General features: G+C 42.0%; 1 protein-coding gene across 1 annotated transcript in view; it reads left to right on the plus strand.

The window, feature by feature from the left end:
- Positions 1-13,081, plus strand: part of LOC134303206 (mediator of RNA polymerase II transcription subunit 13-like) — a 190,501-nt gene extending 177,420 nt beyond the window's left edge. The window contains exons 21-31 of the mRNA XM_062988543.1: positions 1,749-2,043; positions 2,899-3,142; positions 4,264-4,452; positions 4,544-4,767; positions 4,861-5,003; positions 6,420-6,578; positions 7,299-7,463; positions 7,689-7,840; positions 8,600-8,761; positions 9,734-9,846; positions 11,202-13,081. Of these exons, the coding sequence (XP_062844613.1) occupies positions 1,749-2,043; positions 2,899-3,142; positions 4,264-4,452; positions 4,544-4,767; positions 4,861-5,003; positions 6,420-6,578; positions 7,299-7,463; positions 7,689-7,840; positions 8,600-8,761; positions 9,734-9,846; positions 11,202-11,334 (1,979 nt within the window). The 3' untranslated portion in view covers positions 11,335-13,081. The remainder of the gene's footprint in view (positions 1-1,748; positions 2,044-2,898; positions 3,143-4,263; positions 4,453-4,543; positions 4,768-4,860; positions 5,004-6,419; positions 6,579-7,298; positions 7,464-7,688; positions 7,841-8,599; positions 8,762-9,733; positions 9,847-11,201) is intronic.
- Positions 13,082-13,872: the final 791 nt, after the last annotated feature.

Here is a 13,872-nt window from a genome sequence, read left to right on the forward strand (position 1 = left end):
ATTAAGTAGGTCTTTTATTTTTTTATTTGTTGTATTTCAAAAGAGTCTGTGGTCCGTCTTTGCATATTTTTACTCTATCTGGCATCCAACAAGAAAAGTTTGGACACCCCTGTTTTAAGACTTCCAAGACTTTTAGGTTACTATACAACTTTTCAGTAGGATTTAGGATTTTAGGACTCTGTGGTCATCAAACCATTTTTCTTGTAGATTTGGGTCTTTGCTTTGGGTCACTGTTCAACTAAAAGATAACTATAACACAGTTTTAGCTTCTTAATGTAGCTAGCCAGATTTACATTTCTTTTATTCTGATACTTAATGGAGTTCATGATGACATGTATCCAAGCTAGATTAGCAGTGCCTAACAGTAGAGATGAGCTCATTTCTAGCCTTCTAGCCTAGAAATAAAAGTTAATGTAAATGTAAGAAACACGGTGGTTTTATGTAGTTTTTTGAATTTTTTAAACTGTCCCAACTTTTTCTGATTTGGGGCCATATAATTCGGAGGCTGTGTTGCACAAATGCGCTGTCAAAGTTTGTATTTATTGCCCTCTGGTGGTTGAACACTAGGATTGCATAAGAAAGACACAAGGCACAAAAACAAACAAATAAAACTATTAAATAAGTAAGTAAAATAAATGAATAAAATAAATAAGTAAAATAAATAAATACATTTAAAATGAATAAATAAATAAATAAATAAAAATGAATAAAATAAATAAGTAAAATAAATAAAATGGATTTAAAATGAATAAATAAATAAAATAAATAAATATAAAATAAATGAATAACAAATAAGTAATAAAATAAATACATATAAAATTAATAAATAAATAAAATAAATGAATAAAATAAATAAGTAAAACAAATAAATACATTTTAAATGAATAAATAAATAAAATAAATGAATAAAATAAATAAGTAAAATAAATAAAATAAATACTTTTAAAATGAATAAATAAGTAATAAAATAAATAAATATGAAATGAATAAATAAATAAAATAAATAATTAATTAATAACATAAATAAATATAAAATGAATAAATAATTAAAATAAATGAATAAAATAAATAAGTAAAATAAATATAATAAATAAATATAAAATCAATCAATAAATAAAATTAATTAATTAAATAAATAAATATAAAATAAATAAATAATTACGATTAAATAAATCAATAAAATATAATTAAAACAAACAAAACAAATAAATAAATAAGGGGTTTATGAATGTAAAGCTAATAAGTAAATGTGTTTATTTTTCAATGTCCAAACATTTGTTGTATGTACAGTCAGTTGTGTTATAATAGTTTTAGTAAGTTTTGTAGCAGTTTAAGTAGCACCTAGCGAACTCCATGTGCCTTCGTTTGTAGGTAGACTTATTCTGAATCATCGCTACTATCTGAAAGTCTCTCATTCGAATTCGGACAGGTTCGTTTTAGCCACGAGTGGTTTCACTTTCCGAATTATTGGCCCAACTGTGTTTACATTTTCGGCTTTTAGCGGACGCTTTTATCCAAAGCGACTTACAGTACTGTGACAGTATACAGTCTAAGCAATTGAGGGTTAAGGGCCTTGCTCAAGGACCCAACAGTAGCAACCTGGCAGTGGTGAGGTTTGAACCAGCGACCTTTTGATTACTAGTTCAGTACCTTAACAACTAGGCTACAACTAGGCCCCATATATACAGACCTGAATTAAAAGGGGGCTTTTATTTTTATGAATATTAATATTAACGTTTACTTTTCAGCCCCGGAGATCTCAGCTCTGTCACTGGACAGCAGTCTCCTCCTTCCCCCGAAGCCTCTGCCCAATTCAGCTCCTCCACCGTCCACCCAGCTGACCCCAGGCCCCGGGGCTCCTGAAGGAGAAACAGCAGCGCTGGCAGGGCCGGCGGCAGGAACAGCGGGGGTCCCTGTATCAGGAAACACACCCACGTCCACGAGCACCAGCACGGGCCAGGCCAGCTCTGAAAACACCGAGAGCCAAAGCGTCAACAGCAGCACTCTGAACCAGCCCAACCATTCAGCAGAGAGTGCCGAGAGGTCAGTATGTGCATCGACCAAAAGTATATGGACACAAATTATTGATTTTAGGTCTTTTCACATTAGCGTGACTGTGCCAGTGTGCACAAAGCGAAGTCTTTAAAGACAGAGGACAATGGTAAACTGGAGAAACTCTGGTGGGTGGGCACAAATTCCCACAGACACACTCAGAAATGTTTTGGAAAGCCTCCTAAATGAGTGAAGACTCGTATAGGTGCAAGGCTTCATCAACTCCATAATATTGTCCTTGGTTTTTAAATGGAACGTCCGACAAGCTCGAAATCAGGTGTCCATATACTTTTGTCCATATAGCATGATCAGGTAGGTGCCAATACAACAGATTGCACCATGCATTTGACTAATGTGACTTCCACTCTGACTAACACACGCCCCCTCCGACACGTGTGCAGTAGCCGACTGCATCTTTTCACCTGCATGAGGCGAGTTTATATGGGGCTCAGTCTCTCACACGGAGAGTCACGCACTGATCCCATTATCCTCTGGCTCAGTGCAGACGCCATCGATCAGCCAACAGAGGTCGTAATTGCATCACAAGCCGACCATTGTCCGTATAGGCGCCCAGCCTGCTGGTAGCAGAGCTGAGATTTGAACTGGTGGGCTGGCATTTTACCGCTGCCCTACCTAGAGGGCCTAACGGTCATTGCATTCAGCCAATCAGACAAGGGTTCATGATGTTGGTTCAAATCTACCGTGGAAGGGCGGGGGTCCTAAAAGCAAGTGAGGGTTAAGGGTCTTGCTCAAGGGCCCAATAGTGGCAACCTGAAAGTGATTGGGCTATTCCATCCCTTGACAGCTGAGCAACTAGTGATTTTGTACTCTCATTTCTCCCAATAGCATAGCAGAGCGAGAGCGCATCGGAATTCCCACGGCGGCACAGAGCGCAGACAGCCACGCCCACCCTCCAGCCATCGTGATCTACCTAGTGGACCCTTTCTTGTGCTCGGGCTCGGCACCGGGGGAGGACGAGGAGGCAGAAGAGGTGGAGCCGAGCAGCGTGTGGCTGCTAGCACTTCTGCGCTGCTATACGGAAATGCTTAGCGGGCTTCCAGACAGCGTCCAGCCAGCACTGGTCCTGCAGGTCAGTATTTTCAATCCATGTATTTAGATTAGACGAGCACCATATAGCCAAAAGTATGTGGACGTACAAAAGTTATACAGCAGTGATTCATCAAAATTGATTCGTATTGAATCACTGTTCATTATCGTTCAACCACAACGTATATGGCAATGATTCAACAAAATCATTTGATTCGTATTGAACCATTGTTCATTATCGTTCAAACAAAACTTATACAGCACTGATTCAACAAAAATAATTTGATTCGTATTGAATCATTGTTCATTATCGTTCAAACAAAACGTATACAGCAGTGATTCAATAAAATAATTTGATTCGTATTGAATCATTGTTCATTATCGTTCAAACAAAACGTATACAGCAGTGATTCAATAAAATAATTTGATTCGTATTGAATCATTGTTCATTATCGTTCAAACAAAACTTATACAGCAGTGATTCAATAAAATAATTTGATTCGTACTGAATCATTGTTCATTTTCGTTTAAACAAAACTTATACAGGAATGATTCAACAAAATCATTTGATTCGTACTGAATCATTGGCTCAGTGGCTAACACTGTCGCCTCACAGCAAGAAGGTCCTGGGTTTGATCCCCAGGTGGGGCGGTCCGGGTCCTTTCTGTGTGGAGTTTGCATGTTCTCCCCGTGTCTGCGTGGGTTTCCCCCGGGAGCTCCGGTTTCCAGAACCCCCCATGTATACTCATACAGCAATGATTCAACAAAATCGTTTGATTCGTACTGAATCATCATTGATTACTGTTTAAACTACATGTATACAGCAATGATTCAACAAAACTGTTTGATTCGTACTGAATCATCATTGATTACTGTTTAAACTACACGTATACAGCAATGATTCAACAAAACTGTTTGATTCGTACTGAATCATCATTGATTACTGTTTAAACTACACGTATACAGCAATGATTCAACAAAACTGTTTGATTCGTACTGAATCATCATTGATTACTGTTTAAACTACACGTATACAGCAATGATTCAACAAAACTGTTTGATTCGTACTGAATCATCATTGATTACTGTTTAAACTACACGTATACAGTAATGATTCAACAAAACTGTTTGATTCGTAACATGTGATTCGCTGTTTCGTTCTAGGTGGTGCCGTGTCAGTATCTGTTACAGCCGGCCAGTGGGGGGAGTCCTCTGTACCTGCAACACCTGCGCTCTCTGGCATTCTCCGCCCACTCGCAGTGTAGACGCCGACTGCCCACACAGACGCACATCAAATCGCTCACGGGTTTCGGTCCGGCTGCCACCATCGGCTCTTTGTTCATGAGTCCTGAGGTGAGAGGGTGCCGAATTCCAGTAGTAGTGATTCTAAAGTCACTCGGGTCTGAGGCAGCGTAACTAACCTCTTTGTGGATCTCCTTGGCAGAACCCCAGCTCTATGCAAATGTATTCTCCTCCCTTCATCCTTGGCCCCATTCGCAGTAAGCAGCCGGAGGTAGGGGAGGTGGGCTCAGAACCTACACCCCGCTACAACGTGCTCTTCGTGGGATATTGTCTGTCTCATGACCAGCGCTGGATTCTCGTTTCCTGTACTGACCAGCAGGGGGAGCTCCTAGAGACCTGCGTTATTAATATTGACGTTCCCAACAGGTAAGACTTTCTTCAGACTACATTTGAATGATGAGTTTTTAATTAATTAATTAATAATTAATTAATTTTTTATTAATTTATTTCTGCATACAGGTCTCGACGCCCCAAGTTCTCCCCGCGCAAAATAGGCCTACAGAAACTGTGGGAGTGGTGCATCGGCATCATCCAAATGACAGCAGTTCCTTGGAGGATAGTAATAGGGCGCCTGGGACGACTGGGTCACGGAGAGCTGAAAGGTTTGAATTGTTTATCCCCCCCCTTTATCTCCCAATCTAGTCATAGCCAATTCCCCATTATGAATCTTACCATGTGCACATAGCTCAATCCGATTAAGGAGAGCCGACAAGTGTCCAATCTGCCGCCGCTTCTTATCACACCAGCCAATGTTGGGTTCCCATACAGGAGCCATACTCAGTCCCAAAAAACCCTGTCCAACCCTCCCTCCCTCAAACACGGCCACTTGTGTCTGTGTGGACTAAGTCGTATGCTAGCACGTTAGACCTCTGCGCCACCCGAATTTCCCATTTTGAGGCAGAACATGGCATAACATGGCAGAACAGTCTAGCCGTCCCAAGGAAGGGCGTCTGGTGTAAAACTTGCCATATTAGGTATGCGCACCAGGATGATCGCCATGGTAACCCCTAAAAATAATGACAAAAACTATTATATTAGGGTGCAGATTGCGACTGGTGTATCTGCTTCCAACAGGCTCAAGCATAGACTAATCCTGAAGCCCCGCCCACATTGATTTCTAGATTTTTAGCCTCAGTCCGATCAAGGAGAGCCAACAAGTGTCCAATCTGCCGCCGCTTCTTATCACCAGCCAATGTTGGGTTCCCATACAGGAGCCATACTAGCCCCCAAACTAGAGTCTAGTCTCAGTCCCAGAAAACCCTGTCCAACCCTCCCTCCCTCAGACACGGCCAATTGTTTTTGTTTGAACCCGCTGTTCAGTGGTTTTCTAGCACATTAGACCTCTGCGCCACCTGAATGCCCTTTTTGGGTCAGAACATGGCTGAACAGTCTAGCCGTCCCAAGGAAGGGCGTCTGGTGTAAAACTTGCCATATTAGGTATGCGCACCAGGATGATCGCCATGATGACCCCTAAAAAAATGACAAATCTATTATATTAGGATGCAGATTGCGACTGGTGTATCTGCTTCCAACAGGCTCAAGCATAGACTAATCCTGAAGCCCCGCCCACATTGATTTCTAGATTTTTACCCTCAGTCCGATCAAGGAGAGCCAACAAGTGTCCAGTCTGCCGCCGCTTCTTATCACCAGCCAATGTTGGGTTCCCATACAGGAGCCATACTAGCCCCCAAACTAGAGTCTAGTCTCAGTCCCAGAAAACCCTGTCTAACCCTCCCTCTCTCAGACATGGCCACTTGTGTCTGTGTTGACGCCCGGCCATGTCTTGAGATTCAAACCAGCTGTGGTTCGCCATGGCAACACCTAAAAAAAATTACAAAAACTATTACATCAGGGTACAGATTGCGACTGGTGTATCTGCTTCCAACGTGCTCAAGCATAAGCTAATCCTGAAGCCCCGACCAACTTCGATTTCTAGATTTGTACTGTTGGTTGGAGTTTTATTGTCATTTTATATGTTATTATAATTATTACCGTTATGTCTTTGTCCGTCATTGTAGACTGGAGTCTCTTGCTGGGAGAACATTCTCTGCACGCTGTAAGCAGGCAGCTGCGGGAGGCGTGCCGCATGTGTAGCATATCAGCCGCCGATTCGCCGTCCATTCTCAGTGCCTGTCTGGTCTCCATGGAGCCTCAGGGGTCCTTTGTGGTAATGCCAGGTAGGATCTTTTTAATTAGACTAATAAATAAACATATCCAATTTACATATCCAATCATGCCTGTGTAGATGCCCGACCGGCCGATAGTAGTATAGTAGTAGGTCAACGTGATTTAGCCCTTCGCTCTGTGACAACAGTTTGGGAAAGAACCTGAAAGTGACTGTGTCACTTATTTGTTAACAATATGGCCTTCTAATTCATTGCTAGTGATTACAATTGACTATAGCTGGTGACTTTCCTGTGCCCATATAAATACATTTTACCCATTAAAACAGCACTTTGGCCGCTCAGGTGGCGCAGCGGTAAAAACACACGCTAGCGAACCAGAGCTGGTATTTTAAATACATCGTGTCGAATCTCAGCTCTGCCATCCGGCTGGGCTGAGCAGCCACATGAACAACGATTGGCCTGTTGTTCATATAGGGGTGGGGTATTAAGCCGGATAGGGACTCCTCGTAACTGATGCATTGCGACCTCTGCTGGCTGATTGATGGCGCCTGCTCAGAGGCGGGGAAAGAGTGCGGATCAGGGTGTGTCTCTCCGTACACAAGGCTGATTCGCGTAAAAGCATTCGCCTTGTGTGGGTGACAAAATGTTTTACATAAGGGTGTAGCGTATATACAATGTGCATATATACAATTTAAAGATAGATAGATCGTGGGATGAAATATATCTACACTGTCCTTGATAGCGTATTCATATTTTTACCTTGTTTCACAGATGCCGTGACCATGGGGTCGGTGTTTGGCCGCAGCACAGCACTAAACCTGCAGACATCTCAGCTCAACACTCCACAGGATGCTTCCTGCACCCACATCCTGGTCTTTCCTACATCCTCCACCACTCAAGTCGCTCCAAGTTCCTACCCCACAGAGGACAACCCTGGTACTGACTGCTTTGCCGCTTGGTTTTTACTGCTTGCCGCTGCGTCCAAAGTAGATTCTCTGAATAAAATAATAATAATAATAACAAAAAATTATAATTATTTGAAGGGATGCCTTAATGTGCTTATATCATCCAAATAACATGATAAACAGTGGCGAATGCTCTTCATCGTACCCCGTTTCGCAGCCAGCTGTTACATACTTAACTCTCTTCTCATTCTTCCAGACGACATGTTTGGTCTGCCCTTCCCGGACGACCTGGACGAAATCGGGCACGACATCACAGGGTACCTGGACACTTCCCCTACTACCTCCCCTGTGCCCTCTCCGGGTTCCCCTTCTGGCATGGGCGTGGGTTCTCACTTCCCACACACACGGGTAAGCATCTGTTTCAAGAGACTTATTTACACCCACAGTTATGTATCATTATTACCTTTGGATTTGTTGTAGTTGCCTTACATACAGAGTCCACAGAGGTGCTATCAGCCAGTCGGGCGTTTACATACAGACATGATTGGCTGTGTCTGAGGAAGGCAGGGAATGGCTAACACCTCTGGGGTGTGTTACTGCAAACTGGACCCATCGCAACACTAAACCTATACCATAGAACACACTCCGTATGCGCGCCCCTAGCTATTTATTAAATACAGGTGTTTTAGCCCCACCCACCCTGACAGGTATATATCTGTTCCAACATGACTTTGCCCCTCTACGCAAGATGATCCATCAAGACATGGTTTAAAGCGCTTGGTGTGGAGGATCTACAGATGTCTGCAGAGCCCTGACCTCTGACCCACTAAACACCTTTGGGATAAATTGGATACTTCGGTGGATTTGTGTGCAAGGCCAGTCTCGCGCATGGAGAGTCACACACTGATCTCCACGTTCCTCCTCTTCTGTACAGGCGCCTCGGACTACTAACCAGGGTCCTTAGACAGCATCGAAGACCCCACTCCCCCTTTTCTTTGGTCCGATCTTTTCCCAATTTTGTCTGCTGCAGGTACTGCCAATCGTGCCTGCTAGGGGGGCCCAGACGACCGGTAGCAGAACTGAGAATCGACATATGATTTTGTGCATACTGTGTGTGTATCTTCATTGTAGTAAAGTGTGTGTGTGTGTGTGGCATCTTGTTTACAGAGTCAAGGGGAGCGATTGTTGTCCCGTGATGCCCCTGAGGAGTTGAAGCAGCAACCTCTGGCTTTAGGGTATTATGTCTCTACGGCTCAGGCTGACGGGCTGCCTCACTGGTTCTGGGCCTCGTGTCCTCAAGCGCAGAGCCAGTGCCCGCTGTTCCTTAAGGTAGGAATCATGAAACCTTTATTTATAATATGTATAGATTACATATTTAGAATATGATGCATGCAACAAACTCAAAAAAAGTTGGGACAAAGATGTTTACTACTGTTACATCACCCTTTCTTGAAATACACTTTTTAATCCATTGGGAACAGATCAGGACTGCAGGCAGGCCAGTCAAGCATAAGCACATTTGTTTATATATGTATTAATTGCAAATGTGTAGTGCCAAACACACTACGCTTATTGTAATCACTTCATCTAGATCAAGGCTTGTTCTAGATCTGAAAACACTAGGCAGGAATACACCCTAACGAGGGCACAAGTCTAGTGTAGACCATCATACACTTTACGTTTACTTAATCAGTTACACCTACCGACAATTTAAGGTAGCCAGTGCACCTTCAGCATGGTTTTGGGAAGTGAAAGAAAACCCAGAGTCAAGTGCCAGGAAGACACCCATTCTGAGACTCCATGAACTTCCTGTGTTATGAACTTATCTGCTTAGTCATGTCTTGCCTTCCCCTTGCCTTTAGGCACAAGCACAGGCTAGCGTAAAGCAAGGTGTGGTATATTTATGTGTTTAATTATTTTATTTATTGTCCTTTTTAATTATATACCTGTCAGTGAAACTTAATAATGAATCATTACATGAATGATTCATTTTGCCTCCTCCCATTAGGAGTCACCAAAGCGATTCATTCGTCAGCATGATTGATTCATTTGGTACAGTTTTTACACCGGATGCATTTCCTGAGGCAACCCACCTATAGATAGATAGATAGATTAAACTTTATTTATCTTTGCTGCATTTAGCATATGCTTTTTATCCTAACCAACTTGCAATGATCACTTATGATTACTAGTCCAGTACCAGTCCAGCTACCACTGCCTACTTAGCTAGCTTTATAGATGTACACTCTAAGCTTATATATAGATTTTAAATCATTAAATAATGCTTCTTTTTTCTTCCAGGCCTCTTTGCATCACCATATCTCTATAGCTCAGACAGAGGAACAAGCCTCCAGCAAGACTTCCCAAAGGACCCCACATCCACTGGACTCCAAAACCACTTCAGATGTGCTCAGGTTTGAACCATGCTACATACCTCTCCAGTACAAATGTTGTACGATTGTTGTATTCTGATTTTTACAGTTCCCAAAGCAAAAAAACTGCGTTTGTCCATAATGTGACAAGCAGGAGAAATAAATTCCATATACCCACCAGTAAATGGTAGAACCTGAGCAAATATATACACCCCACCTCACAGGAAGAAAATCCTGGGTGGCCGGGGAACCGAACACAGCAGATTTCAGCAGCCTGAACTATTCCTCTGAGTAGCGTTCAGAAAAGTGGAAAGTGTATGGTACCACTAACACTCAGCCCACCAAACTGTATGATCAAGCCATGAGGACATTAATCAGGGAAGCTACCCAGATGTTACTGCCAACTTTGTACAGGAATCGTTTTAATTAAGTGAATACTTTGGTACTTTGGTATGGAATTGACTCTTGATAGTGCCTGTTTGGCTTCCTCTTTAAATGGGGCAGTTCGGAAGAATCTGTTCACTTAAGTGAATACTTTGGCACATAATCGACATTGATAATGCCTGTTTGGCTTCCCCTCTATATGGGGCAGTTCGGAGGAATCGGTTCGCTTAAGTGAATACTTTGGTACGGAATCGACTCTTGGTAATGCCTGTTTGGCTTCCACTCTATACGGGGCAGTTTGGAGGAAGTTAGCACAGAATTGACACTTAATAATTCCTGTTTTGCTTTCCCTATAAACAGGGCAGTTCGGAGGAATCAGTTTGCTTAATTGGATACTTTGCCATGGAATCGACACTTGATAATGCCTGTTTGGCCTCCCCTCTAAACAGTTGGTTTGGAGGAATTGGTTCACTTAAGTGAATACTTTGGCACAAAATCGACACCTGATTATCCCTTTTTGGCTTTCACTCTATTTTGGGGCAGTTCGGAGGAATCGGTTCACTTAGGTGAATACTTCGGTATGGAATCGACTCTTGATAGTGCCTGTTTGGCTTTCCCTCTAAACTGGGAAGTTCTGAGGAATCGGTTTGTCATGGAATCGACACTTGATAATGCTTGTTTGGCTTCCACTCCATACAGGGCAGTTAAGAGGAATCGGTTTGCTTAAGTGAATACTTTGCCATGGAATTTACACTTAATAATCAACCCTTGATAGTGCCTAACCATGAGCTTGTTGGGCATCCCATTCCAGATGCGTGACCTTTTTTTGGATAGTCTTTCCACTAGATTCTGAACTTTGATTAGCCAATCAATAGGGTTGAGGTCAGGGCTTTGATCACTATAAACTATGGTTTGAAGCATGTTTACAATATATGTGTCTAAAACACCAAAATTCAGTAATTAGGTGGAGTGTATGGAGATTTTTAATGGTTAATCCTTGTCTTTGCTTGCAGGTTTGTGCTGGAGCAGTACAATGCCCTCTCCTGGCTAACTTGCAGTCCGGCAACCCAAGACCGGCGGTCCTGCCTCCCCGTGCACTTAGTCATCCTCACACAGATGTACAACGCCATCCTCAACATCTTATAGGACTGATGGAGAGAGAGGCGGAGAGAGAGCCTCTCGAAAGGCTGCTCAGGACCTCCTCATTCTGAAATGTAGCCACCGTCCACGGGGAGGAAACTTCCTTTGCTCTAGCACTGCCTTTTTCATGGGCTGGACTATGATTTTCTGGGTTTTCGGGTCAAAGGCAGCTTGTTCTATCCGCACTATACGTGATGTTTTTTTTGGTGGAAGGAGTTTTGCATATGACCATCTCGGAAATAAGCATAGTACAATCACTACCCTTTAACTGTCAGCCATTGGTGGGGGTCATGTGCCAGTTGCATGGTCTGGCCTGAAGAATGGAATGTCAAATGGAATGTCAAATGTTGCACTTTTGGACTGGAAGTTAAGCTTCAAATGGCAGCCATATTTTTTTTTATATATATTTTCGACCCCCTCCCAGCCCCCCACCCTTTTCTGCCAACTAAAATCCAACAAGGAAGGATAGTTGGATTTGTGTTCTGTGTGATAACACTAGGATAAAAACGGCGTACCCAGATCCCGGAAGAGCTGAGTCCCATGTAGTTCACCGATGGTTTGTCCCGTGCTCTGAAGACTCGGTGAACGCTGCATTTATGTACCTTATGTAATATCTGATATGCAAAATCAGCAGCTAAGCTGTCCAGAGACTGTCCTACCCACTTCAAACTGCCCAGCGAGAAACAGACCGGCGTCTGTACGAGAGAATCCGTCGGACTTCCAGTGAAGACTAATTGTTCAATAATGGCACTTTCGGCTCCGGCAGCTTTTTTTTTTTTAAGGGGGGAGCACTGTAAGGGATCTGTTTTACTGTTGGAGATAAACTTGCCATTCAATATTTGACAATGAAATCAAAACACAGACCTGTTCATAGTGTAAAAATGAGAATTATTTTTATTAATGAAAGCAACGAAAAAAACTAAGTAATTTTTTTGTCCAAATTCAATTTGAGAGCCTTTAGAAGGTCGTTTTAAAGACAATTGTAACATGTTTAAATGCCATATTTATGTACTATATATATGCCATTGTATTATTACATTTATATCAAATCTCTTTTTACCACAGATGGGTAATTTTGTGGTGAGTATTTTAAATGAAAAACAGTATAACATCTTGAAATGAATGCATTATTTACTTTTTTATTAATTTACACTTGTCTTCTTGCCTTCTAATTTAATTTTTAAGTTAAGGTAATGGCTGAACAATGCAGAAAATATATTTATGAATCGTTTCTATTATTGCAACTTGAACTAGGCAATAGATTGAATCCAGTGAATCTGAAAATAAGACATATTGTACGTTTATCTAATATGCATTATCTGCAAGGCGATGTCAAATTTAACTCTCCGAGTGGCCTGATTTGTCATCCACGGTCACGTTACCCTTGTCGTTTGTACACTTTCTTGCATGTCTGTATATATACACATTTCAGCAGTGTTTTATTTTTTCTGTTCGTTGTAGATCTCTAAAAGCTGTACATTTCATGTCAGTTTGATTGATTTTAATTGTCCTCTGACTCCTATGAAGTTTTTTTTTCTTTTCCTTTTTTTCTTTTTATTTTTTTTTGGAGATATAGTATATACCACCTTCAAAACAGCCAAGGGTGCATTGCCAGTACTTATGTATACTAAGGACAAACAATTTTGGGCAGGTTTGTTAGGCCTACCATCATTTTGAATATCGAGCAGATCTGTCGGCAAGAAAAGATCTGTTTGTTTTTACACTTTTTTAAAGTAAATTATTGGAATCTGAACTACAAATGCCTTGTGTGTTTCTTTTTTTCTGTTATACCAGTGTTCTAGTCAAGATTATCTCATGCCAAGTTCACACTACACGGCTTTTGGAGCTGTCAGATGGCTGTACAGTTCACACTACACGACTGGATCTCTTGTAACCGGGAGTCTTTTAAGTCGTTGTGGATTCGGCGATAGGGGGTCACGCACTACACGATCTACCATCAGGAGGAATCTCAGATGAGTCTGTGTGGTCTCCCAAACTACGTTATGTCACGAAAACACATGAGAAGTGACGAGGGGTTTAATGCTTACACGTCCAAAAATGCACGTCAACAATAAGCGAGCGATCAAAGTTTGTGCGCTGATGTGCAGCGTAAAAGCAAATAGGAAAAATAAATGAATCTGAGTGGATTGGGCAACATGACCAGCAGGGATTGTCTGTTCTGTAGTGAAATATTTTTGCAATGCATTGTTGGTATTATGGTTTGGCGTTGATGATAAGTCACAAATACTGTAAAGCTTGTGTGTGATGATGTATTCTGATAGAAACTACGTTATGCCACTGTACCACGTTTTTACACTCCTCCCCCGGGTTTCCCCTCACCCCGTATCTTGCCCTCTCATTGGCTGTAGTGCAACATAGCACTCGCTGCCACTCGTAACCTGCTCGCAGTGTTTTTCATACTACAGGATTTTGACTCGCCGACTGGTCCAGATATTTAACATGCTAGATATTTTTCTTGAGTCTTCGAGCTTTCGGCGAGCAGCTCGGATCGAGTCATTGAACAGTTCACACGTAGCGATTGAG

Source organism: Trichomycterus rosablanca, chromosome 26 (genome assembly GCF_030014385.1).
Source record: "Trichomycterus rosablanca isolate fTriRos1 chromosome 26, fTriRos1.hap1, whole genome shotgun sequence".
In the NCBI taxonomy this organism is placed as follows: Eukaryota; Metazoa; Chordata; class Actinopteri; order Siluriformes; family Trichomycteridae; genus Trichomycterus; species Trichomycterus rosablanca.